Source organism: Lacerta agilis, chromosome 12 (genome assembly GCF_009819535.1).
Source record: "Lacerta agilis isolate rLacAgi1 chromosome 12, rLacAgi1.pri, whole genome shotgun sequence".
Taxonomy (NCBI): domain Eukaryota; kingdom Metazoa; phylum Chordata; class Lepidosauria; order Squamata; family Lacertidae; genus Lacerta; species Lacerta agilis.
The window spans coordinates 8,200,835-8,223,499 of NC_046323.1; the positions used below are offsets into that span (position 1 = coordinate 8,200,835).

The 22,665-nt window shown below is 42.5% G+C and overlaps 1 protein-coding gene across 1 annotated transcript in view; it reads right to left on the bottom strand.

Annotated features, from left to right (window-relative positions):
* Positions 1-22,665, bottom strand: part of STAC (SH3 and cysteine rich domain) — a 72,585-nt gene that overhangs the window by 22,125 nt on the left and 27,795 nt on the right. The window contains exon 2 of the mRNA XM_033165700.1: positions 18,401-18,677. Within this exon, the coding sequence (XP_033021591.1) occupies positions 18,401-18,677 (277 nt within the window). The remainder of the gene's footprint in view (positions 1-18,400; positions 18,678-22,665) is intronic.

Here is a 22,665-nt window from a genome sequence, read left to right on the forward strand (position 1 = left end):
GGCAGGAATGGATAGCAACTTTTTAAAAATAAACATTAATAAGCTCCCTGGCCTGGGTGGGCGGGGCCAAGACTGACTCCACCTACAAAAGCTCAGGCTGCTGAAAAGGTCAGAGAGCAGCTTGACTGTCTCTTAGTGCAGACCCAGGTCATCGAGCCTGAGCTTCCACAGCTGTTGCCTGCCATGAACCACCACTGGCAGGATTGGCAGCAGATACGTTATATGCCTATGATAATATTTTATTCTCTTGCTAATTATGCTGTTTTAAATGTGCATTTTCTGTTTGACTTCTTTTGGTCATGATTTCTTTTGAAATCTTTAAGATATTTTTGTTGTTGATGATTTTGCTGTGTTAAACGTGCATACTTTAGTTGCCCTCCTTTGTAATATTTTATTTTGGTAATATTTTAGTTTCCCGTCAATTATGTTGCTTTGAATGTATACCTTATATTTGACTTTGTTCAGTAATGTTTGTTCTGGGTTGATTTATTTGATGTTTTAATGTGTTGTAAACCACTCAGAGACTTTTTCGTAAAATATAAAGCAGTATAAAAGTGAAAGGAATAATAATAATGATGATAATAAATAAAATAAAATAAAAAATCTTCAGAGGTAAGCCCACCTGAGTTCAATGGGGCTTACTTCCAGATATGTGTGTGTAGAACTGCAGTCTAATATATCATGGTCCTGATCCAGAAATAGAAGAAAAAGAGGATTCTTAGCAGTAGAGTCTACTGACACAAAAGATACAAGAAGCATCTGGTCATGATCAGGTATTGATTCTGTAAATCCCATGCACTGTGGTTCTTGAGTTACATCTTTCAGCTGGAACATGGTGTCCCTATGGCTAATCCTCATCACTCCTAAACGGTGCAGAAGAAAGACTCTCATCCATCAAAGCACATCTGTATGCCATCTCTGGGGCCATGGCAAAGGATTGTCGTTCCTTTTGTTGTGTGTGACTGTCTCTGGATCAGGAAGGACGGGGAGTGTGTGAGGGGCAGGGAGGGAGCCACTGGGCGCTGCAAGTTATTGATCCTATAATCCAGTCCACTTTTAGTTTTGAGCTATTGTCTTCCGCAGGGGCAATGTCATTACACTAATTCAGCCAAGCAAACTTTTGCTTTTGTGTGGCTTCGTGCAACTGTTGCCCCTGAAAAACGGTTGCTTTGTTACAGGATTTGGGGTGTACATCTATCAGTCTGGATGCCATCTTGGGGTCGCCCCCCCAAGCCTGTGGTTTCATGTCTCCAAGCTGGGATTCTGTAGAAAAAGAGATTCCTAAAGTTAATGCCATTAACTTGATGCTTCCAGCCAGGAACACCTCAAGCCACGTCTGCTAAATATCTCTTAGCAGTACGACCAAAGAGTACAGATAACTCACAATGTACACACGTTTAACACGTGCAGTTTCAACTTTTATGCAGCTGAGAACTGGCCAGTTGAAATCGCATACATTAAATGCATGGAAGGTGGAGAGATTAAAAGGTCTTTTGTGCAGGGTTTTCCCAGCACGGAAAGAGCCTTTAAGCTCTCTGCCTTGCTTACTGGGCTCCAAAAGAGCCTCGTAAGAGCCTCCCAGATCCCAGTAAGCAAGCTTGACAGTTTAAGAAACATTCTGCCTTGCTTACGGGGCAAGACATGGCACACTGGTACCAGATTATTTCTCCATCTAACCCAGAACTGTATGCTTTGATTGGCAGTGGTTCTCCAGCAGGGCCAGCCCAACACATTTTGTTGCCTGAGGCAAAGGATATAAAGGTGGCATCTCCTCATTCCACAAACATAAGATGACTGCACTGTACACTTTTGACAGTAGAGCATCCTTTTGCTGCACCTGAGGCAGCAGGCCAGCCTGGGGTAGGGCAAGCCAGGCCATGTGGCAATAGGGAAATACCTGGGGGCTTAGAAGCAACAGCTTAGGGCTGCTTCTGTCTCCTCCTCCCTGTCATTTGCTGCCTGAGGTGATAATCTCTCTTTGCCTAATGGTAGGGCCGGCTGTGTTTGCCAGGGTCTCAGGCAGAGGTATTTCCCAGCAGCTGCTGCTAGATCCTTTAAACTGCAGATGCCAGGAATTAAATTGAGGATCATCAGCATGCAAAACACATGATCTACCATTGAACTGCTGTTCTCCCTAACGTTTAATTTATGGAATAAAGAAGCTTTGGCAACTAGCAGCTTCCCTCTCCCATTTTTCCTTTTCCAAAGACAGTCATGCCTCTTGATTAGTGATACACTGGGATCCACATAAGAAGTTGCTGCTGTTTGAGAATATGCATCTGATGGATGGAAGTGGGACCTTTCATCTGCACTAATGGGGAGAGTGCATTATAGTCAGTTATTAGAGAGTCAGGGCAGGCAAAAGATGCTTTTTAAAAGGGGATCAGACAATTTCATGTGGGCAAAAAGCCACCAATGGCTACAAATCATTATGGCTATATGCATCCACCAGATTTCTGAGACAATATGCCTTCGTCGGTGCCAGTTGCTGGGGATTAACAGCATGACAGGACTATTGCCTTTCACGCCCTGCTTGTGGGCTCCTGAGGGGCATCTGGTTGGCTGCTGTGGGCTACAGGATGCTTGACAATGTGGGCAATTGGTCTGCTCCAGCAGAGCCCTTCTTATGTATTCAAAGGTGTACCCCAGAGCTTTCCAAACTGGGTGTCGGCAGCAGTGTGTAAGTGTGTCACACAAACACCCCCCACGCTCCTCCAGGGGCTGCAAAGGGTTTCGTTTAACCTCCAGTTTGCTAGCAAAACTGAATCACTGTGCCACAAAATGATGCAGGTCTAAAATGTGTGTCACCAGCATGAAGAGTTTGGGAAGCTCTGGTGTACCCTGTTCCCACTGATCCGCCTAAATAAGCATTTGCATGCCAAGTCAGAAATCAACTTTATCATGATGCTTCATCTGTTGAACTGCCCTCAGGCACAGCTGGCCTGGCAACGTGCAGTGTGGCATCCTTTTGTGCATATATAAATCTTCCTGTAATAAAAGCAGAATTCTGCAATGAAAATATATTTTCTGAAGCCCCTTTCCACAAAGGAGCAAGCAGTATTTTGGCTCTTCTGGCACTTGCCTCCAGATCTGTGTTGTGCTCTTAACACCACACAAGATACCCCCCTCCTTCCCACACATGTCTGAGCAGTGGAAGAGTTCATCATAGCTCAGTGCAGCCAGCTGTTGATATCATGTGACAGAGATCATGTGACAAGGAGAGGTTACTTAAGGAAGAACAGGTGATTATTCTATTCTCCTTTACTTTACTTTACTTTCCCCTAAATTGCACATCTGGATTATGTGTTGTTATTTTGCTTTTTTATGCTGGTCACTGACTGTAACAATAAAGGTTTGGTATTCCAGAAACGGGTTTACCACCCCAACCACTCTATCTGTGTAATGAAATCAAAAGACTGGACATAAGAATACAAACCCCTTTGCTTTCTGATGGGCGTCCTCTTACTGGGGTTGTTTGGATGTGGTTTTACTCAAAGCTACTTCAGGCAATCTATCAGCCTCGCTTACTTGCAGAAATGTAAGGAGCCCGCTTGAATGAACAGAGCAAGATTGGAGGAAGGGATTTGTACGAGATTATTAAAGCTCCCTCTGAAATTCAACCATGCTGGGGTTTGTTTTTTTTTTAATTTGACCATCTGTAAAACCAGCTCTTAACCTGTACTGAATTTCACAGAGCTAGATAAGAGACCTAATTAAGGGTTGCGGGGGGGGGGGGTTATCAAGCAGAAAATAACTAAAGAAATGGAAATCTCACTAATAGGATTGTTTTCAGGGATGAGGTTACCTTGCCTTTCAAGGAGCTGAAATGGGCTCGTGCTAGAGACAATTAGAGCAGCTGTTATTAAACTGTGTTTTTAAAATACTGTATTTTATTTTTTACTTGAAAGCCACCTCTCGATAATTGCTTTGAATGAACAGAGCTAAGTCAAAAATGAAACCTAAGCCAATCCTGTTCATCAAATGTTTCCATACAAAGTTTGTCTTAGAACCAAGGTATACTTCATGCAGCAAGCATGCTTTGTGGTCATGTGCTGATTCTGATGTACTGATGTGCGTTGTGCTCAAACACCAGAGACTGGGGCCTGCACAGTTGGGGCTGACCAATGCAGCCCAGCCGAGGCTCTGACAAATCTCTTACCTCCTTGGAGATGGGGAAAATGGAGGAATGGCAATCCATGCCTGACAGATTGAATTCAGGCTGGTGGGTCGCCAGCTGGACAGGCTTGCTGTCAAGTAGGAAGGAGAGATGTAACCTCCAACCTGATAAGAGGCACAGCAAGCTGGTATGAGGGAACTGGGGGCAGTCATGATTCCCTTGTGTAGCTATGTCCCCTGCCTGTCCCCTAACAGTTGGAAACCCAAGTCTCCCCTCCATGCTTTGTGCCACTAACTCTGATGCGTGTACATGAGATGTGCTTCTGGTATGTTCGCTGCGTGCTGGTCATCAGAGCTGTGAGTACGTGAGCGTAAAGGAAGGGAGAGGTAACAAAAGGAACTCTGGATGATGGCTGAGGCATAGTTTCAAGAGCTTTCTCCACCCCCTTTTAGACCTTCACTGAAGCACAGAGGAGGTGAAAACAGGATGGCAAATGCTGTCTTCACTTCTGACCTCTGCGGATTCATTTGTAGGCCTGCTAGGAGCACTAGACTTTTTCCTGCATGATCAAAACTCTGCTTTTTCTGAATGGAGAGAGCACTCTACGTGTACAGTTATACATTCAAAGGAATGCATGCTTGTCGAAGCTGGGCCTGCTGCAATCCTTGTCCTCCCACAACCATCGAGTGGATGAAGGTCAGAAAAAGTTTACTGGGGGTTCATTGACTGCTGTATGTGCTCCCCAACCCCAGAGTTTCAACTCATACGGCAAATGAGCACAGTAGGTAATCAAATGTTGAATCAGCCCCATGTCTTCCCCTTGTGAGTCATGCAGCCTATCCATCATTGATTTTAGTATTGCTGTATTTTTAAATGGCACATCTATGTTTGTAAGTGTGTTTATGACTCATGCCGGGGGGGGGGGAATAGCCAACTCTCTTGGAGATTGGGGTGAGATGACAGGTTCATGATATCACAGGTAGAAGCCAATCCTTTTTTTATTCTCCTAACTCAAACATGTAGAACCACAAAAATTTATTATGGAGCAAAAGATTGCTGTGTGTTTACTGCTTTCAGGAAGGAACACCCATATGCACTCTCTGTGTCTGCAGCACTACAGACCTGTGCACACGTATCTTTCTTCTGAAACCAGAACCATCCTTTTCCTTTAGGGACAAGAGATCTGCATCCGTTTAAGAAGTCAGCTGCAAGGACCTCAGCAGGCTGAATTCTAAATGCACAGACCTCTTTATATTTCTGTTACTTATTGCCGTTTGCTACCCGAGGGTATGTTCATAACAGCTTCAGAGAGAGGCTTGTGGGGCGCAAAGGCAGGCTTTGTACATTAAAATGGAATTTCCTTTAACCATTGAGTTTTTTTTCCTATCCAGCTGTGCAGGCTGAAGCACGAGCCATGTAGCCTGAGATCAGCCTTTGCCATGTTTCTGCCTGCCTCCCCCAAGTTGGGGGGAAGGAGAATAATCCCCCCCGAATACTATAGCTTACATTTTGCTGTCATTTCTTCATGTCTAAAAATTCTGTCTCATGTATTTTAGTACAGATTACAGCTTATGTTCTATTTTCTGATCTTCACCATTCCACCTACAGCTTGTTCTACAATCAAGAGGCCAGTATAGACCTGAAGATGGGCATCCTGATCTACACTAAGGAATCCAGAGAAGCAATCTATTTTTGTCAAGGTATTTAGCAACGGCACTTTTGTTTTGGTTAGATGTAAGCGATTATTTTGTATTTTACATAAGAACAAATGTGACCTGACTTAATTTATGGAACGCCTTTCGTACATTCCCTACAAGAATGTAAGTGGTGTATGTTTTGAAAACCATGAGACTTCTAAGACAACGATCCACATCTAAGAACTTTCTAACACACAGTTGCTCAAGTGTAAACCCCACTGAACACAGTGGGTTGTCTTCAATGTTAATCATACTCACAGCAGATTCATTGACATTACTTCCGGCGGCGACGCAATCGCCGGGTGGTCGAAGGCTGCTTCGGGTCCGAAGCGCCTTGTCCATCCCGGGGGTTAGGAGCCGCGCTACCGCAGCGCGCGGCTCCGGTTGGGGTGCGGGAAGAGCGTCCCGCACCCTGGGCTCCCCGGCTGCGCCCGCGGAGGCTCCGAACCCTTCCCTTGCCCCCCCTGTAAAGGGGGAGTGGGGGTGAAGGGACAACGGAGCCGGGCTTACGGGGATATGCCCCAACCGGGATGCAAATGCGGCGGCAAAGCCCGCGGTGAGCGTCTAAGTTCTACCTGTGAAGAATGGAGCTAAAGGAACCCGGTGGTCGTGAGTAAATAATCTTGGCAGAAATCGTGTTTTTGGAACGATCCGGGGGGAAGGAGAAAGGCAGCCTGCCTCCCTCCCTTCGAGCCTAAGAAATTAACCTATTTGAGGGATTGCTGCCACAGAACTGGTTACAAAGTATTTAAAATCGATACATGAGACTGGCAAACCTTTTTCTTGGGAAGCTAACTAGCGGAAAATATCTCCATTTAAAGTTGCGGTGTTTGCGCTCCAGCTTAGGAAAATGGCGACGAACAAAGAGACAGGAGAAGAAATATGATACCCACTTCCTCCTCCTCTGCCAGTATGTTGGGTTTCGTCCTTGAACTGGTATTGAACTCTGGACTAACAGATGAACAAAGGCTCACTGCCCTGAATGTGGAATTACTTTGTAGAAAAGTCAAAGTCTTGTGTGGGGGTCTGAAATGGAACCAACTGCCCACAGAGGAGGCTTACAAAACTTTTGACACTTTGGAAGAAAGTCTTGCCAAAGAGCTGAGAGGGTGGATGGAAAGATGGAAAGAAATGAGTGAGCTACTTCGGAGAAGAAATTCGCTTTTTGGGGGTGGCAGCCCCAAGGCGATGTCAAGATTTGCTATATCCAGTCCCCGAGGTGTGAGCTCGGGGGCCAGGGACAGAGAATTAAGGTATTTACAAGAAGAAAAGGAATGTTACAAAGAACCGGAGAAGCTGAGAGAGGAAGAGATGGATACCTCGGAGCTCGTGGCAAGGAGAGTTTTGGACTGTGCCTGGATCTGTGGACGTTTGGAGAGGGAAGCTGCATGGAAGTTCAGTGCTGATGCCATCAGGAGAAGAAGAATGGACAGAGGGGGTGTGGGGTGAAGTATTAATTAAAAATCTAAAGCAATCTGTTATGGTATTTTGAAATCGGAGGGTGAACACTGTCAACAATAGTTTGTTTTATTATTTGTTTGAACATGAAAGGAGATATTTCAAGTTTTTATGTTATTAGCAGCAGTTTAAAGGATAGAAGAGATAGATTTGATGAGGATGATTTGTGAGGATTTATGAGGATGTAGTATAAATAAAGTCAATTTAAGTGGTTTAAGTTTATAGATTAAGACGATTAAGATTAAGATGAAGATTAAGATGAATGTTCTACTTTATATATATAATTAAGTTTAATTTTTTTAAATGAAGAGGTTAAAAAGTAGATTATGGATATAAACTCGAAGGTGAAAAGGCAGGGGAAGTCAACTGTCAAGATTGGAAAAAGAATTTTTTTTTTTTGAGATGTCTAATTAAGAAGAAAAATCATGGCAATTTTTGTATTAGATGTGTAATTGTATTTGTTTTGTATGTGTATAAATGTAGGTGTGGTTAAGGTTGTATGTTGTTATAAGTAAAAATGTCAATAAATTCTTATAAAAAAAAAAGATTCATTGACATTAACGGACATCACTAGCTTAGGTCTACTAATTTTAATGGGTCCACTCCGAGACCTTACTCAAATACAACTCAGTGGGGCTTCTTTCTGAATAAATGTGAATAGAAGGATCACAAGGGAGAAACTCAACTCAGTTCATATTTAAAGGGGAACTTACCTAATTCGCACCTTTCAAAATAATTCATTGAACCAAATCAAAGTCATCCTTCAAAATTCACGCTCTTATGAATTTTGCAATGCAGTTAACCAGCCAAATAATGGTTCAATGCACACTGTTAGACAGGGATGCGTATTTTTTGTGTTTGCTGTGAAAAAAGTCCCCCCCCCCCGCCCCATACTGTAATGGAAGGTTTAAAAATCCAACACGAGGCTGGATGTTTTGGAGGTGTTCCTAAAATTGTGTGAGAGGCCACAGCAAACAGTGACTCATTAATAAATGTGACAACTTGTTTTGGTCCTGGAGATGATTCTCTTCACACTGACATCCAGCTCTTGGCAAGATCGGCTCTATGATGTCAAAGGAGAGCAGGCAAAGCATGAATCTCAATGTGCCCCAAGCCTTAACTCTTAGACTCTTTCTAATCCAATTCTGAGACTTTCTGGAATGCTCTTTGCAAAAAAAATGAGCATAACATTTAGGTTAATTGAAATTTGGATAATGAGGTTTTACTGGCTATATCATGGAGTACTTTTTATTTATTTGATTTAAATCTATAGACTATCTCTCTGCAAGCCCCTCACCAATTTTCATAGCAGCCATAGGTGCCAGCTCCTTGGGGCCCTGGGTGCTCAAGTACCCACAAAATTCCCCATGAAGGGACCGGGCACCCACAAATTTGGGTGCCAGGGCCATGCACACTGCAGGGCACCCACTGCCCCGGGCACCCATGTTCACGGGGCCAAGCTGTCACTCCTGACAGCAGCAATAACTATTTTATTCAGTAGGAAGTTGATTAAGCTAGACCTCTGACTTCTTCCAGCCTGCATATCATATGTCTGATCCAATTTCAAATTAAAATCTTTTTAGTTTAAAAATTAGTGGCCTGCACTTGTTTCTGTATGTCTGTGCAGTCATGCAGCTGTGCTTGTTAACAGGCATTTAGGAGCAATTATATATCTCAACCCTGAGAATAAAAACTTTAAAAGGGACTCATCGAGAAGTTGATATTTGTGCCTGCTTTATAACTGTCCCTGAATTTCCACAAGGGATGAAATTTTAGAAAGTCAAAATGTATGTAACAAGAAGGCCAAGACACAACACACAAATTCAGCTATAATATTCATGACGTTGTGCCTAGCAAACAGTTCTACCTTTGTGAGACACACCTTTTATTTGTACCTCGGATTACATACGCTTCAGGTTACATACTCCGCTAACCCAGAAATAACGCTTCAGGTTAAGAACTTTGCTTCAGGATAAGAACAGAAATTGTGCTCTGGCGGCGCAGCGGCAGCGGGAGGCCCCATTAGCTAAAGTGGTGCTTCAGGTTAAGAACAGTTTCAGGTTAAGAACGGACCTCCAGAACGAATTAAGTACGTAACCAGAGGTACCACTATAATGACTTAGGGCAGTTTTTCCCAACCCGAGACCTTCCGGGTATTTTGAACTACAGCTCCCACTAGCTGGTAGCCCTCTGTCAGCTACCTTCTTCTCTAGCCTAGTCAGATGTTTTGCAGCCTGCAATCCCTGTCAGTGGAATTCCCTCTAAGGCAAACATAAAGTGCAGCTGGAAGGGCCAGTCCAGCGACTCAAGCATGCAATGCCCTTACAACCCAAAGCAGAAGTCATATCAATTCAGCCATCTGCAAACACAAGACAGTGTCATTAGACCTAAAGGCGTCTGAATAGCTGCTCCTGGCTTCCCCTCTTGAGTGCTAGAGAAAACTATTGCTTTCATTTTTGGTCCACCTATACCCAAGTATTACCTCTTGTGTGATCACGATCATTTAGTATTAATGCATTTTAAATACTATACACGATGCACACGTAAGTAGAGAACGGTCTTGCTAATAAGAGGGTCAAACTGGCTTTCATTGTTCAAAACATGCCCACAATTTAGTGCCATTTCCCTGAGGGAAAGCAGAGCACCAAAGCTAACCGCTGTATATATAGTTTCACTCCTTGCCAGCCTTCGGATTCAAGACAAATTGCAGCATTCAGCAAGTGCCTTCTCAATATATTTCCATAAGTTGCTGCTAGTAGAGTATCAGACAGGGAGTGTGAGTTGCCCTAAAATGGTGGTGCTGGTGGCATCGCTTCTTTGCTGCCGGCAGAGGCAGCGTGGCAGGCAGGGCGCCCGCAGGTATGCCACTTGGGGGGCTCCTCCCACCTGAGGCAGTGGCTCCACCCTGCCTAAAAAGCTGAGCCAACTTTGCGTGGGACCAGAGGCGTAGGAAGGTCAGGTGGTACCCGGTGTGGAAAATTTCTTGTCACCCCCCCATTGATTCCCCCCCCTGCAAAAATGGTTTTACATTATTTCATATTTTCTTACAAAGGAATAATAACAAGTAATAATAATAATAAACTTTTATTTATATCCCGCCCTCCCCGGCCGAAGTTGGGCTCAGGGTGGCTAACATAACATTGGTATAAAATCAAAGAATGATTAAATTACCTCCTAAAAACATCTCAAAATCAAATTAAAGTCTAATTAGATGGCTTTCCACAGGGTTAGGGTTGGGAACAGTAAGTGCTCCACTGAACTGAAATTTCAGCCTTCACGACATAGGAAAACAGCCAAGTAAACAGCTATTTTGGTGGAGGAGGCTCAAGATATTAACCGATATGCATGAAATTTCATATATAGCTATATAATCCCTAGTATAGTAGGATAAGACCTTTGGAACAGGCATTTTTTTTTTTAAAAAAAGTTTTTTTTATGAACCGCCCTAGTAGGGCAGTAATTGTTCCTTGATAATTTGTCACCCCCTCCATTATGGAACATGGGGTGGCCTGCCCCCTATGCCCCCCCTTGCTATGCCCCGGATTGGAAGAGACTCTAATCTCCCCCCTCCACATTCAGCAGTCTTCTCCTACAGCTGTTCCTCATTGCCTGGATGAAGCAAGCAGCCATCATGACTAGCAGTCACAGACATCTGAAGAAGTGTGCATGCACACGAAAGCTCATACCAAGAACAAACTTAGTTGGTCTCTAAGGTGCTACTGGAAATAATTTTTTATTTTATTTTGTTTTGACTATGGCAGACCAACACGGCTACCAACCTGTAACTAGTCACAGACATCCTTAGCCTCTCTCGATGAATCTAGCCTCCTTTCAAAGCCATCTAAGCTTGCGGCCATCACCGCCTCTTGCAGCAATGAATTCTGCACACTGAGTATGTGCTGTGTGTATAGCTTATGAAGCATTACTAATGGTTATTTTCCTTTGCTTCTGGTTCCTTCAATCAAACTAAAAATAGGGGACAGAGTTTTTTGTGTGTGACAGCAATCACTCGTTCAGACCACTTCACCTCTTTCTCTCTCTTTTTTTTGGTGTCTATGGCAGCCACTGTGTGTTGGCACCTATGACTCTTTTACCAACAGAGGAATATACTGGCACCTCATTTTTTTACCCCCCCAAGCACTGGTGGTAATAATAATAATAATAATAATAATAATAATAATAATAATAATCAGTTAATAATTGGTCAGTTAATTAATTAGTTAGTTAGTTAGTTAGTTAGTTACTGTTGTATGAGACTACATATGGCCTGTTTTTGCCATCCTTGAGCTTCATCTATTTGCAGCTACTTCGCTTAAAAGACATAAAAGGCAGAAAACCTGCTTGTTCTGTGAGACCACCAGTAGAAATTTTCAGTGCCAGAATTTCAAGTGGAGTTCCATAGCCATTAAATTGGATGCAACAGATGAAGGTGAATCTTTTGGGATTTTTAGAGAGTAGGGAAGACACAAGGCTTCAGGTAAGTTAGCTGGTGATGCTGCAGGAAGCACAAATTCCATGCTGCACTTTTGTTAATCCAGCTGGGAAGGAAGATAGGAAGACTCCTAAGGCAGCTGTAGCAGGAGATTTTAAAGCAAGCTGTAAAATTTTACAAGGAACGGAAAGTCTATTGTGCCACTAAGGCAGCGTAGAACGAAATCGCCCATGGTATGGAGAAAATGGTATGGAGAAAATCAATAAAGCTCGTGCTCTTTCAATAATATCATTTGAGCCAGTTCTAAATGTGCAGCTACGTTCTTTTCACAATAAGAAAGTATACAGGTGCCTCAGAAGTCTGACATCTCACAAGAGAAGTTGTGTGCTGGGCTGCTGTAGCAAAAACAGCAAGAGCAATTTAGCAAACTAAAAGACTTAACAGATTCATTGCAGCATAAGCTTTTACAGCAAGCCTAAGAGACATTTATTGTAGGGAGAGAGTAGGTAAATGTGTGTATTCACACACAGAATTGGATTTGGAGTCCTCCCAACAATTTAAACAATTGCAACAAGTATAAAGAATTATAGGCAGGTCTACGGCGACACAACACATTTCACTGAATTGCAAAATGTAATGATACGTCTGGTGTGCCCACCTGGCTTTTCCAGGTGGATTCTTGGTTTCATAGCTAATGGTGATGTCAGTTGGGGTCTACTGAAAATGGCGATGCCTGCCAGGGCCTAAAGTCAATAACACAATGGGTTTAAAAAAAACCCCACCCAGGATGATCGCCATGTCTTTTGAAAGTCAAAGTCCCTCTGAATGGTGGAATTTCTGGGACATGACATTTTGGGAAAGCTAAGGAATTGGCCCTATAAATTAAAATTTCCAAAACTAACATATTTGTGTTTTTCCCCGTTCTATGATCATTAATTACCATCCAGAATGTGTCTTCTAGATCCTGATGGGTTAAAAAAAAAACCCCCAGTGGAAACAACTCAGTGTGTTCTTGCATGTAGGCATGCTAAAAACAAGCTTAAAATTAGAACTTATTTCCCAGGGACATATCTTTCTTTGGAAACAGCATTTTAAAAGGAAGCATTAGGAGTGAGCTATCTTCTCTGGAGACTTAAAAAAAAAAAGCAGCAGCAACAACAAAAGCTAATAGTTTCCCACAATTAACCTATGCTGCTCTCCGTCAGTTTCAGCGTGGCTTAGCTCACTTGTTTCAGCTGTAGCAGACTTTCTAGCAGGCCTACAACAGTTGCCCCCACACCTGAAACTGTAGGTGTACTGTTATTTTGCATGTAACTAATGTGAGTGATTGCCCACCCACCCACCCACCCACTGAGAGTGCAGAAAAAGCGCCACAGGTGGCATGAGTTGTATCAATGTACGTGGAACTAAAAGGGTTAGGACAGCAAACAGGGAGAGAAACTTAGAGTAGCATTTGCACATTTCTAGCATTGCAGGAGGTTACACTAGATCAGGGGTTGGCAAGGTTTACGTCGCCTGGGGCGGTTCACTCCAGCGGAGATCCCTCTGTGGGCCGGATCGTGCCCATGATTTCCGGCGTCTGCACAGATGCGATTTCCGTTGCTGCAGAAGCGAGTCCCCGCACCGCACCGGTTTAATGCAGCGCGCGGGGACTCGCCGAGCAGGCGGCTCGGTTCAAGGGCGGCTTGTGGGCCGGTTAAACGACCCCCGTGGGTCGCTTGTAGCCCATGGGCCTTAGGTTGCTGACTCCTGCACTAGATGACCCTTGGGGTCCCTTCCAACTCTACAATTCTATGACAAAAGTAGAACACCTGCATCAGGGTAGAGTTAGCACCTATTCTGATCAAAGTTCAGGGATGCAATGCTGAGTCAATTACTAAGTTAAGTTAATTGATTAAAATGCTTTTGACTGATTACAAAGGTTCCCCATCTTAACTGGGCTGGAGACTTACTGCCACGCACAGTAAGTTTGGGCTCTCAAACTTCAGTGGCGCCCTGTGATTGTATGCAAGGATGCCTACGTGGTCACCCGTGAAGCAGTTAATGCAGGGGAAGACGGATTAGGAACAGAGTTCAAGTTCAAAACACAGATAAATATTCATACTTAAGGGCTCCTGCAGTCTTCAGGAGAAAAATGGTTTATGCATCTCTGATAGTTTTCAATGATGGTTGTATTTTGAGGGGAGGGGGATCTAATTTATATTGCATAAAGTGAAATGAAATTGCAATTGATTACATTGCAAAACATAAAGTGAATGATTGCTCTTCCAGTTAAGGGGTGTCAAGAGAACATTCACTGACGAAACAAGATATATTATAAAAAATAAAAAAATCCTTCCAGTAGCACCTTAGAGACCAACTAAGTTTGTTCTTGGTATGAGCTTTCGTGTGCATCACACGAAAGCTCATACCAAGAACAAACTTAGTTGGTATCTTAAGGTGCTACTGGAAGGATTTTTTTATTTTTTATTTTGTTTTGACTATGGCAGGCCAACACAGCTACCTACCTGTAACAAGATATATTATGTACCGTATATACTCGAGTATAAGTCGACCCAAATATAAGCCGAGGCACCTAATTTCCCTACAAAAATGTGGGAAAGCTTATTGACTCAAGTATAAGCCGGTTCACCTTTGCCACTGTGGTAGAGGAGGAACGAGCAGCCCAAAGCAGCCCTTTGGGCTGCTCCTTCCTCTTCCTCCTTTGCTGCTGTGGAGCTCACCCCGTCGCAGGGTTTCGAACCGCCATTCTTCTGATCAGCAAGCCCTAGGGCTCTGTGGTTTAACTCACAGCGCAATGTTCCCTTGTGTTATACAGAGAAGGCTGGGATCCTGTCCTGTTTAAGCAGGAGCCAGGGAAAGTGAGCACCTGTGGGGTTTTAATACTTCCTTAACTGATAGGCTTTCTGCCTTCTGGGGTCTAAAGTTTGCATTTATGTGAGCAGTTCAGGAATGGAACAAGCTGCCTGGGGAGAGTAAAGAACCACCGTTCTTGTACACTTCTTAAGGAATGGTTGACTTGAGTATAAGCCGAGGGCAGCTTTTAAAGCACAAAAATGTGCTGAAAAACTAGGCTTATACTCAAGTATATACAGTAATCTTGGCTTTTGAGTTCCTTCCTGATTCTGCTGCTCTAACCAGTTCTGGGTAGACTGATGTGCACCAAAACATAACAATAAATTGGAGGGAATGCTTTCAGGGATTTGACACAGATGATGAGGCACAGTATGCAAAGAATGTGTGGAAAGTGAAGATTTTTTCCATTTGAGTCACTACAGGAAATGGACTTCAGGAATAGCATGGTTTTTGCTTGTTTTTTTATTATAAAAAAAGGATATATATTTTTCAGCACTTGTTTTCTTCAGTGGAAAACTGTCTGTACGTGAAAACACTACAGAGAAAGAAGGAAAGAAAAGGGGCCGGAGCACATCAAAGTACAGTAATAGCCTCATCTTTTGATGTGCTGGCTTTGCAGTTTTGGCCCAGACTGGCTCTTAAATAGTATCTTCCTGCAGAATCTTGATTCCTGCCTACCTCACCACCCCTAAAATACATTAATGTGTTATCTCAAGGGTGAATGGAAAAATATGACTAAACCAAACCAAACCAGACTGGATATAATATTGGACAGGGTAGGCTAGGTGGTTGGGAATGATCATTAGAATTGCTCTTTTACATTCCTTGCAAGTTCTATATTATTAGCCTACAAATAAATCACACAATAAATCATAACCAGTTTCAGCTAAAAAAGAGAGAGAGAAAGACTCAAGTGGTCATAAACATTCAGAGCTTGGGAACCTGCCTTGCATCCGCAAATACTCCGATTCTCACATTTTTCCTTTGCAAAAACTGAATACTTATTGTTAACCAAGCTATTCTAACAGCCTGAGGAATTAGAATATTTCTCAGCTTCATGGAATGTTACCATCATGCATAATCTGTAGGCCTCGGTGGCATCCTGAATCTGTACATAACAAGAGTCTCAACATCTTGTACAGGAAATATTAAACATAGCATTCTCATTGTATCTGCCTCTTATTAGGATAGGTTAGACAGCAAAGACATATCTGGTGAAAAACCAAGAAAAACCTTAGTTTCATCTGAAACAAAGGGTAGGGTTAAACTACTGCATTTTTCACACAATTATAATGACATAAGGAGGGTCCTCCAGATGTTCAAGGGGAATTCTCATCATCTCTGGCCATTGGCCATGCTGGGTGGGGATTGTCAAAGTTGGAGTCCAACAACATCTGCTGGGTCAGAAGAGGTTGAACCAGGTGATATGTTGATATCCTATTTTGCATGGAGAATTAAATAGCACGAAGACCCAGAATTTATTCCTAAATAAACACAGCTTGTGCAGAGTCCAGAACAAAAAGCTTCCACTCTTTTTGAATGATAAGCGCTTCTGGAATTGATTCAGGGATCTAGAATGTTTTGTTGGCATGCACAAACACAATTACACAAACATGTGTGTGATACATCTCTTTCTGTAGCCTCCAGATCCAGCCCTATATCTTTGTATTGAAGTTAACTTGCAGCCTTTTAAGTGCTTTATTGTTAAATATCCAGCATTCGCTTCCACTTTACTGTTTGTCTGCTTGCTTGGGGAGGTTCTGAAAAAAACACTATTGTTCCACCACATCTCCCCCAGTTTCCATAATATTTGTGCATGTGTTTTATTCTGAAAGGGCTGAATATGCCTCCAGACACATGTATGTAAAGGTCCAGGGATGTGTGTGAAAGTTTTTAGAGTGCACTAATCAAAGCACTGCATTTTGTTGCATCCTCTCCTCTGTCCCCAGGCCTCACGGTTGTCATTCAGTTTATCCAACAATTGTTGTAATGATCCGTTGGCAGTCGGAAAGACACCAGCTAAATTTATACACTGGTAAGAGTAAGAAGGATATTCTGGGTATTCACTGAATCTTGGTTGAAAAGAATACTAAGAAAAATATCCTTCTCTTGCAAAGCTCTTGCAAGTTTTTAAATTGCACACTTCAATTCAGAATATGTTTTATACATTTTTTTTATTCAAACTTGGATAGGGGGAAAGTATGCCCTCTTATCTTTGTAAATTTCAAACTCTCCTCTCAAATGCACTTCCACTGTTGTTGAAATTAACTTAAATATACAGAAAATATTTCCCAATATATATTTGGGGATGGGAGTTGTGGAGGGACGTGTAGCTCTTGTTTCTCGAAAGTCTACAATGCTCTCCAAGATCGGAATTCCCTTGATATTAATTTGCTCAACTTGAAAAGCCCCTGGCGAACAGCTTGGTGAAATAAGTGCTGCATAAGATTGTTGGCACTTTGGATTTCCACATTACCACTGGCAGACAAATCATAAGTGGGCAAAGTTAGGGTAAAACACCATTCAGTTAGACCATATCACAGAACAATCTTTGCCTAACCGGTACAGAAAACAGACTTATTTGCTTACATGAATCCTATCAGTGTGAGAACTTCCAACATATGCTGAAGGAAGTATCTGCTTATGAAACCTTGTACCAGTTATCTTCAAGATTATATTTATTGTTCCTCTTCCAGCTTCCTGCCAGATACCACTTCTTGGACTTCATCTCTCTTTCAACACCGTTAGAACTCTATGAATCTTTCCCATATGATATACTATTCTTTTCCTATAGAAGCACTGCTTCTTTCTTATAGAAGCATGGCCTCTAACAATCTTTAGGTTCTAGGACCATAGAAATACAGTACATTCTCAGAATTTGTAGATCATTAGGTTTATCAGGAGAAATGTTTGGTTAGCTCTGGCTAACATGCAGAAACACCACAGTGCACAGATGACATAATGATTCCTATATAATTCCCCTTCTCTATACAATTATTACCTCCACCCAAAGTCTCCACCCACCTTGCAAAACCACAGTGGTTCTACTTTGTCACAATTGGCCAATGATGTAGTCAGAAGATGGTTTTGAGTGTTCAGATGCATTAACTAGTCCAATGGAATCCCGTGTCAGTGAGGGGGAGATTAATACAATATATTTTATGGCATCTTGTGGCAAAATCTTAACCACTAGGGTATGAAACTATTAGAATCATCCAGTGGCGAACACAGCAAATATATCATAACCACCATGTCTACAGCTCAAGAACTTATTTATGAGATGTCTAGCAAGTAAAATACATAATAAATTAATAATCCACCTCTTATTAGTCTAGATGCTCTGATGTCACAGAAGGGTGGGCTAGCCAGGCATCTGAGCGCTATGAAGGATTTTAGAATTTCATTTCTAAATTTCAGGAATGTTTCTGAAAATTAAACTGCACAAATATTGTCTACAGGCCTAAGCTTTCAAGTGACATCTTAATTGGTGCAAACTGCTTGATTGGGTCCAAAGGACTGCAATCATTTCAGACTGATAGCATTTGCTGCTTAAGCCTCGGATGTGACATTTTAATGAAAAGCTTATATAGTTATTTGATTCCTATTTATATTATTCTGCACACTTATAAGATTCAGAGCTCTGGAATTCTCGAGGGACAACAAACCCTTCTATCATGATAAATGCATAAAAGGAAATGGATCCTTTGGACAAAATTTTGCCTTAGAGGTCTTGCATGCACATTTTAAAAGGGTCAAATAATCAGCCCAAGTTTTCTTTATCACATCCTGGAAAATACCATTGTACATCAGGTGCTTGGGAAGAAGCAAAACCATTCTTACCTACAATCATGTGGTTGCAGATGTCACAGAACGTAGGCTTTTTGAATATGTGCTCCTGGAAAATGTGAGTCTTGTTGCTTTCCTGTTGGTGTTGGACGATGGTTGGAGTAGATGTCTGACTTTCAGAGGTTGAGAGCTGGCCAGTTCTGGGGCTGATTTCTGATAGCAAATCTACCTGCAACTTCATGTCACTGTTTGTCCGCTGGAAAAAGTTGTCTGCACTTTTACTCCGTAAACTTTTGGTCTTGAAAGACAGCGATCGTTTCAGTTTCTGGAGCTGCAATGCAACAAAACATTGTTCAAATAGCAAAACTCATAGTATGATCAGATTCCTAATGACATGCAATTCTTGCTGACCGCAGTTGCATACAATAAACGTAATTCCAGTTACTGAAATTTGAATACAATCCAGACTGATGAGCAGCTTTGCATTGCCCCAACAATGCATTGCATATGTGCCTATTTAGAAATGGTTACTATGATTTAAATGACACACTCCAATGGGAAGTTCCTTGTGGAAGTTTTAGTGAAATCAATGGGAGTCGTCTCCTCTTGTGCAGTTCCCATTCTTTTCAATGGGATGATCTTCCTTTTCGATTTTGCTCTTTATATTATTTGGTTTTGTTCTATTGTGGGAGAGGCCACACATAGCCAGAAAGAGAACCTGCACCATTTTGTCATGCTTCTCCATGACAAAATGACATAAAGCAGGTAATGATGGCCACCTCTGAAGTCACAGGGGAAGGGCCATAGTTCAGTAGTAGATCATTGCTCTGCATGCAGAAGGTCCCAGGTTTGATCCCTAGGAGAGACTCTTGACTGAAACCTTGGAGATCTGCTGCCTGGCAGCGTGGAGAATCCTGAGTAAGAGATGGACCAGTGGTCTTACTGAGTTAAGACAACTTCCTGTGTCACACGTGTTCACAAGTACGGGAAGAGACACATTCCTAGGGACTTTTGCTCACATGCAAAATTGCTGTTTACTGCATCACACACCCCATTAACTCCCTTCCTAAACACACAAGCACCGTTGAGGTCTTAATTCAAGGATTTTTGAGATGAAAATAAATAACAGGACAAGGCGATAAACAGTGCCCTCCATCTTGTGTTTCCAGTCCCTTGGCTCTTTTTCTCAGAGAGATTTGCAGCCAGCTTTCTTCATACCTCCAGTGGGAGCGCTGAGCTTCATAACTAATCACCTGCCTACCACTGAAAGTGCTCCTGCAGAAATCAAGAGTCATTATCATTCCCCCTCGTTTGAAAACCAGAATTGCAGTTGCACAAGGTGACTGTAATGACATTCATTATTGATTTGCCATCCATTCCCACCATGCCACATGAGGTTAATTAAATGGTAAACATTATTCTTCTTCTACCAGGGAGAGAAACTAAGCAGTACAACTAAGTGCTTGTTTTTCTAAATAACAACCCTCTTGCTGGCTCAGCAATAGGCCCCGAGAAACTAATTTAATGCTATAAGCTCAGTTTCAGACATAACATGATTTGCTAATTAATTCCACAGAAGCCATTTGCCCGAATGTACAGAAATGCTAGGTTGTGTCTGGGCACAAAAGGAGGACCAGGGCAAATGGACTATGGATTAATATCGGCAATAGCTTCTATCAGAGTAATCCTTCCCATTACTTTAGGCCAGCCTTTGCCAACCGGTGCCCTCCAGCTATTTTGGACTACAATTCTCATCAGCCCCATCTGTCATGGCTTATAGTCCAAAACAACTGATGGACATCAGGTCAGTGGAGGCTGCTTTAGGCAACTATGTCAGTTATTGCTTCAGTTGCAACCAGGTTGTAGACTCGGACAGGACAGGAAGCATAAGGACCCAGTCTTCATGTTACTCCCTCCTCCCTTTGTCAGAAACTAATTTGAAGGATGTAAGGAGTGTGGTGGAGTCTCCTTCTTTGGAGATCTTTGAGCAGAGGCTTGACTGCCATCTGTCAGGAATGCTTCGGTGGTGTTTCCTGCTTGGCAGGGGGTTGGACTGGATGGCCCTTGTGGTCTCTTCCAACTCTATGATTCTATGAAAAGCCACCAATACTGGGACAGTTTGCACATCTCCTGGGTGGAGAGATCGGAAAGCTCTAGTTCAAGCAAGATAGAAATGTGGAGAAACAGTAGACAGAGGCCCTTGCACTTCTTTTTCCTTCTGTAACATTACGATGCCCAAGGTTGACCTCACTGGTGGGGGAACCCATTTACCACTAGGTTTTCCTTAGAGAACTTCCTGAGAGAAGTTTGTTCCTGAGAACAAGGACTCTGTCACCACTCAATGCCCTTTTATGTAGCCACGACCCTTGGCCTAGAAAGCACCCCTGCAAGACACACCAAACCATTGCACTTCAAAAACTGACCCATTGCTAATTAGTGTTGGGTTCCCCCCCTCTTTCTCTTATGAGTTCTTTTCAAGAAGTGATGTGCTTAGAGCACTCTTCCAACAGGAAACACATGCCTAGCATAGAGGTGCTCCTCTTGCCTCTGCATGCTCTGGGAATCGCCTGATCAGCGAAAGCTGTCTCTGGAGTCAAGGATACATCAATCTACCCATGGTGCAACTGAAAACCTTTGGGTACATGCATTTCCATATGCCAGCCTTGGGTTTGTATGAAAGAGAGAAATGTGCAAATATTTCCACTGTGCAGAGAGCAGCTGGATCCAAGGTGTGTTGCAAAGAATTATCAAAACAGCAGAGAGTATTATTGGCTGTTCACTCTCTACCTTAGAACATTTCTATACCATCAGGTGCCACAGAAAAGCATTAGACATATCAAGAAACCCATCGCACCCTGGTCACTGTTTCTTTGAGCTTCTGCCATCGGGACAGAGATACAGAACAATGAAGGCGAGAACGAGCCGTCTCAAGAACAGTTTCTTTCCTAGAGCAATTTTGACCTTATATGGAAACTCTGGACTCTGAAGTCATCTTATTTTATTTTTTATATTGTCCTGTACTGTACTGTGTTTATTAGTATTTTTAAATTATGTGGAGTGCCTTATTTGAGTTGATATAGTAACGGAGGAATTTCGTTGTTTCCCGCAAGGGGACAATGACAATAAAGATTTATTCTATTCTATTCTATTCTATTCTATTCTATTCTAGTCAGGGAGGAACCTAGGAAGCTCCCTTACACTGGGCCAAGCTAATTGTCCTCCTGGTCCACTCGTAGTTCAGTCTAGCTGGCAAGGGCTCTCTGGGGAGTCTGGCAGAAAGTGACCTCCAGGGGCAGCCCAAAACATTTTACTGCTTGAGGCAGATGGTGCGATGAATTCCCATATCAAGGTAGAGAGCAAGTCTTGAATGAAAGAAGAAAGGCTAAGACAGCAAAACCCCACAAATCCCCCATGGGAGTAAAATTACAACAGTATAGTAAATATTGTGACGCCTCTCCCTGACAGCCGAAATCAGCTGCCACTCTCTGCTTAATGGTAGAGTCTTTCCCAGGGTCTTCCCTACTTCACTAACAGCCCAAGATCCCTTTTAACTGCATATGACAGGGACTGTTAACCTGGGACGTTTAACATGCAAACCACGGGCTCTGCCTCAAAGCTCTCTATCTGGAAAGTTGCTGTCAGTCAATATTGAGCTAGATGAACCACTGGTCTGACTGGGTATAAGGCAGCTTCCACTAACTTCTTTGGGTCCCTCCTCAAGTGAGTAGTTTCGGACAATTAAGTAAATGGTTACTGAAAAATAATTTATCTGAAGGGTGCAGAGGTTTAATGAATTAACTCCTTTTCTTACAGGCAGAAAAGGTAGTTTCTCCAAAGTTTTAGGACACCAGCTGGATGGTGCTTTTGATACAGTTTCGTTTGCATGAAACTAAGTATGAATGGTATCCAAAGCAGTGCCACTATATCAGTTTATTGGAGTACAGCAGATCCTCTAGCGGCTTTTAAATTATTCCTAATAATAATAATAATAATTATTATTATTTATTATTTATACCCTGCCCATCTGGCTGGGTTTCCCCAGCCACTTTGGACGGCTTCCAACAAAATATTAAAAATACAATTAAACATCAAACATTAAAAACTTCCCTAAACAGGGCTGCCTTCAGGTGTCTTCTAAAAGTCAGATAGCTGTTTATTTCCTTGAAATCTGATGAAATCTCAAGCTTGATTTGAGGCAAGCAAAGTTTCTGGGATCACGTGTAAGCAATGATTTTGTTTGTAGTGTCAGAGCAGGGCTATACACAACACAAACATTTGGGGGTGTGTGTTCAGGTTCATGGGTTTGACTTGAAAGGAAT